Source organism: Erinaceus europaeus, chromosome 3, assembly GCF_950295315.1.
Source record: "Erinaceus europaeus chromosome 3, mEriEur2.1, whole genome shotgun sequence".
Taxonomy (NCBI): domain Eukaryota; kingdom Metazoa; phylum Chordata; class Mammalia; order Eulipotyphla; family Erinaceidae; genus Erinaceus; species Erinaceus europaeus.
The window spans coordinates 63,023,297-63,028,852 of record NC_080164.1 but is presented as its reverse complement, the minus strand read 5'-3'; the positions used below and the strand labels follow the sequence as shown (position 1 = coordinate 63,028,852).

Below are 5,556 nucleotides of genomic sequence, written 5' to 3'. Positions count from 1 at the left end.
TGCAAGGATATACCCAGACGTTGATACAGCAGATCCTATTTCAGTGAAGAACTTGGATGTGAGGGCGATCTGGCTGCGATATCTGTCAACCTCATTTATTGCCGGGGTTGATTCAGCTGATCTGGCTGGCTAGGCGGGTGTCCCCTTCCTCCCTCACCACTCCATGTGCGTCCCTCCCGAGTGTGGAAGCTGCGCACTCCGTCGAAGAGGACGGCCTTCCCCGAATAGAGATGGACCGGTCTTCAGTCGAGTAGCTGTGCTTCCCTGCTAGAACCTCCAAACAAGCTTTCAGTGAAGGACTTACCATGGATTTCTTTTAAATTATGTATATTCTCGTAACATATAAAGTTTGCAATTTCAGAAAGGCCTAAGGTAAACCTCTATGTGTATAGATAGTGATTATATATAAATTCCCCTCCCCCCAAAAAACTAATACCTTAAAAATTTGTGGCATAATTATAATGTGCTGATTGATGTCCTATAGTTAAGTTTGTTTTTTTACCAAGAGTCAGTCCCATGTCAAAGGAGGGGACAGAGTATAACGGAATGGAAGAGTCAAGTTAGAAGGTCAAGGGTGCTCTTCCAAGTCATCTCAGAGGCTGAAGAAAGTCTTATGGCATTTCCTAGGAAATCATAGTTATGTCCAAAGCTAAGGTGGCTCAGAGGCCTTCAGGCCGCTGATACTTCCAGAAGGCTACTTCCCCATCATCACTACAGGAAACCAGGAGCCCTGGGACCTTGGGGTTCCAGGCCACACAGTTGACATCCTGGGAATGGGCCTGAGGCAAGTGGGCTGTCAGGGAGAAGGTGGGTTGCTGTGGATCTGAGCTGGGATCCTCCTCAAACACTCGGATGGCATCATCTCCGCAAGCTGTGGCCAGGGCCCCTGTCAGCTGACACCTGGGGGAACATGTATGTCAGTGCATACACAGGTGGTTCCTCCCCAACTTGGCAAATTAAGTAGAGGGAACTGGTTTTACAGTCACTAGCCTGCTCTCTTCCCAAACTTCAGGCCTTAGCTTAACATCTCCATGAAAGCACTGCCTTTACATAACTGCAAATATCACCCCTTAAACCTTAAAAAAGACCACATATAACTCTGAATTATACTTTTCTCATTTAAAGTTTTCTTTGACATGAAGTATTTTTATTTTTATTTATGTTTATTTTATTTATTTTGCCTCCAGGGTGGCTTGGTGCCTACACTACAAACCCACTGCTCCTGGAGGCCTTTTTTCCCATTTTTGTTGCCCTTGTTATTATTGTTATTGTCATTGCTGCCGTTGTTGTTGGATAGGACAGAGAAAAATTAAGAGAGGACGGGAAGACAGAGAGGGGGAGAGAAAGACACCTGCAGACCTGCTTCACCACTTGTGAAGCAACTGCCTTGCAGGTAGGGAGCCAGGGGCTTGAACTGGGATTCTTACGCCAGTCCTGGCGCTTCGTGCCATGTGTGCTTAACCCATTGTGCTAATACCCGGCCCCCAATGTGAAGTATTCTTAAACTATCTTTTAACAGTGACATAATATTCCACAGAATTTTATAATACATGTCTATTTCTGTTATTTTCAAGTAACATAATATATAAATAATATAAAGCTTAGGGCCATTAACAGATTCTCAAGGTCAAAACTGTTCTCTCTCCTACAGAAATGGAGTGACTTTTTCTTTTTTTTCCCTTTATTTTATCAGAGCACTACTCAGCTCTGGCTTATGGTGGCACAGAGAATTGAACCTGGACCTTTGGAACCTCAGGCATGGGAGTCTGTTTGCATAACCTTTATACTATCTACCTCTGCCCTGGAGTGCCTTTTCTAAACTTCCAAAGGGTAGACTCGGTGTTAAACCATCAAACACAAATCGTAATGCTACCATTTCAATAATAAGTGTATCTATATGGCATGAAGCTGTGACTCCTAAAGGTACTCGTGATATGGGAATCATAGTATGTGTACAGGGCTGGTGGAAGTCTGTTCCCTGCTCCCCTGAACCCTGAGCCAGTCAGCTCAAAGACAGAATGGTAGTCAGACCAGTGTTATCAGAAGAAACATGAGTGGCTACTCTCTAGTCCTAAGGTGGTAAAAAGCCTGTAAGGAAAGGAGAGGCAGAGTCTTGCTTACCAAGCAACATCATAAATGGTCCTGGAGTGGAAGCCCGACAAAGTGCAGACACATTTCCAGCTGGGGTCAGAGCCACTGCATGCCACCCCTGCATAGAAGACTTACATTGAGCCCAAAACATATGCCCTGGGTACTTGAGGTAAGTAATTTACCCCACTGCAGAAGAAATCCTAACTTGCCCTCCTCCCTCACCCCACCTTCAATCACAAGTCCCCATCTTCACTCATTTAAAACACTACAGCCAAAGCAGTATTTTTACAGCAGAATTCTGATAAATGGCTTATTCTAAAAGCAAACAAATAAATGAACTTTTATTTCAAACTGACTGTGAGCCTGCCTTTTAAGGTCATCCACCAGCCACTGCTCCATGCTATTCTCCCCCAAGCCCCCAATATCTTATGTTCCATCTAAGGAAATCACTGTTTCTGGCCTACCTTTCCTACCTTCAATACCTTTGTTCACGTTGTTCTTTTCTCACCCAGGTTTTTGTGTAAATCCTACCCACACTTTTAAGCTGGGATGAAATGGATCCTTGTCCACAAGTCTTTCCATCTCTGACTCTTCCTGCTTTCTGTTTGGAGTTTTCTTACGTCACAACTCACATCCTACCACTGTGTGTTTTAGTCGCTAGTAGACTGTAAATCTTGTGCTAGAGGAATTTCCTTCAGTTCTCTCATTGGCCTCTCACCTTGTTCATTGCCTGAGAGATACTGGCGCCAGATGCGCACGGTCCGGTCATCACTGCAAGATGCCAAGCGCTGGCCACTGGGGTCAAAGGCTAAGCTCCATACAGTGGATTCATGGCCTTCAAGGGTGGCATAGCACACCCAGTCATCCTCTTCCTCTCGGTAGAGCTTCACTGTATCATCATAGCTGGCAGAGGCTAACAACTGGGGCAGAGGTTTGGGAGAGAGAAAGCAAGGAAAACATAGCACTTGTCTGTATGGTCTAGGAAATGCTTGTGGTTCTAATATCTCTCCCTGATGAGACAGGGCAGTCCCAGGGATCTGTTTTTTATAAAGGGATCAATCAATGTCTTTAAGTCAGAGGTAAAAATCCCTGTAAACAGTCAGGTTGAGACTGAAGAGTAAGGAGGGGTGGGCATACTCTTCCACACCAGAACTTCTTTCCACCAAGATACTTTGCTTCTTACCTCCTGGCTTGGATGCCAAACCACATGTTTTACATCCTGTGTATGAGAATTGAGGACACTGACACATTCATACTCATCTTCTTCATCAACTACGAGAAGGGAAAAGGAGACAATGAGTTAGTCCTGTCAGACACAGAGAGGGAAGTCTGTTTGGTCTCAACTGCTCCCAGAAGAACCTTCCCAGACTCACCTTCCCAGACCCACACACTCTTATCTCGGCTGCAGGTAGCAAGGAGGTTACCAGATGGGGCCCAAGCTACTGACTTGACCTCATTTTCATGACCTTCCAGAGTAGTTACACACTGTGAAAAGGAAAAAGGGTCACCTGGGGTCCTTTTTTTTTTTTTTTTAAGAATTTATTTATTCATTTATTTATGAGAAAGAACCAGACATCACTCTGGTACATGTGCTGCCAGGGATTGAACTTAGGACCTCATGGTTGAGAATCCAGTGCTTTATCCACTGTGCCACTGTCCCTACCACTCTTTCTTTTTTAAAACTTTGATAGGACAGAGAGAAACTGAGAGGGAAAGGGGATGGAAATGGTGAGACAGAGAGACCTGCAATTCTGCTCTGCCACTAGAAGCTTTCCCCCTGCCGTGGGGGCTTGAACCCTGGTCCTTGTGTGCGGTAACATATGCACTTATCTGGGCCTTCACCCTGAGCCTATTTGGCTCAGGTTCCTGAACCAACCCTAGGAATCAAACAGGCAATTAATCTCAGCCTATCTAGCCTGTTTACCTCAAAGTCATCCTTGTTCTTCTTCCAAATACAAGTGGTAGCATCAAAGCTGGCAGAGGCCAGGTAATTCCCACAGGGAGACCAGGCCACTTTCCTTACAGTGCGTTGATGGCCTTCAGAAAGGATAGATTTACAGACCCAGTTGTCACCTAGAAGCAGAAGACAGGTCAGACTCTGGAGTTGGATACCAAAAAGGTGTGGACCAGCGAGATAGCATAGTAGTTATGGAAAAAAAAAAGGTCATGGGAGCAGGTCAAGCGCATGTGGCGCGAATTGCAAGGACTGGCATAAGGATCCTGGTTCAAGCCCCCCTCCACCTGCAGGGGAGTCGATTCACAAGCGGTGAAGCAGGTCTGCAGGTGTCTGTCTTTCTCTCTCCCTCTCTGTCTTCCCCTCCTCTTTCCATTTCTCTCTGTCCTATCCAACAACGATGACATCAATAACAACAACAATAATAATAATAAAACACAAGGGCAACAAAAGGGAAAATAAAATATATATATATGTATGTATGTATGTATGTATATATATAAAGATGTTCATGCCTAAGGTTCCGAGGCCCCAGGTTCAATGCCCAATACCACCATCAGCCACTACAGAGCAGTACTTTGGTTCAAAAATAAAAATTAAATAATAAAAGTGCCGAAGCACCAACAACGTTACTCCAGAATGGGGCCAGTGCTGGAGCCAACTCCGGGGACAAAACTCAACCAGTGTATTTAACATGCTTTCACAAAACTATTTCCTCTGCAAGAGTTCTGTTAAAACAAATCAGCTGCCACCTTCCTGACTTAAACTCTTTTAAGTGCCTCCCAAAACTTCACCATCATGTCCCCAAATTACTCAGCGGTATACCACTGCCCTCCTCTCATTTCCCTGCCTCTGCAACTATCTCAAGTCCCTTCACAGTTCCAGTCTGTCTAGCCGAGGTGACTGCTTCTTACCGACCACCTTTGCCCCCTTGCAAGTCTTTCTCCAAGTAGCTAGCGCGGCCCAGGGTCGGAAGCCCGCCCAGGGTCACTCTGCCCCCGGCGGCGACTGTGCGCCGAGCCCCCGCAGCGCGGGCGGCTGTGGGGCAGGGCGGGGCCTTACCCTCCGCGCCCCAGATGCGGACTCTGCGGTCGCCACCGCACGAGGCCAGCAGCGTTCCCGCGGGGTTCCAGGCCAGAAACCAGCAGCGGGAATCGGGGTGCGCCGGGACTCGGCCCAGCAGCACTAGCGAGTCTTTCATGGTGGTTCTGTCAGGGTGAGGAGTGAGCAGAGTCGGCCGAACCGAACGCGGGTCGTCGCGCGCAAAGCCCCACGACGCTTATTTGGATGTCCGACCACCCCCTGGCCTGCCCTCTTCGGTCGGAAGTTCGCGGGGCCTTCTGGGAGATGAAGTGCCCGCTGTTACGGCTGCGCTACCCGCTGGGAGTTGTAGTGCGTCTCCTCTCCTTTGCCCCACCCCCATCTCGTTATTGGATAGAACTACCAGTCCCGTGAGGCTTTGCACAGGGAGCCTGCGACGCGCCCGGGTGATGACGTAATGGGGGAGGACT

General features: G+C 47.4%; 1 protein-coding gene across 1 annotated transcript; it reads right to left on the bottom strand.

Moving 5' to 3' along the window:
* Positions 1-310: 310 nt before the first annotated feature.
* Positions 311-5,392, bottom strand: CIAO1 (cytosolic iron-sulfur assembly component 1). The gene is made up of 7 exons (XM_007529876.3): positions 5,108-5,392; positions 4,016-4,164; positions 3,465-3,576; positions 3,275-3,363; positions 2,810-3,011; positions 2,122-2,209; positions 311-900 (listed from the first exon to the last, which is right to left on the bottom strand). Exons 1-7 carry the CDS (start codon positions 5,244-5,246, stop codon positions 660-662), a joined length of 1,020 nt encoding a protein of 339 aa, XP_007529938.2. The 5' UTR covers positions 5,247-5,392; the 3' UTR covers positions 311-659.
* Positions 5,393-5,556: the final 164 nt, after the last annotated feature.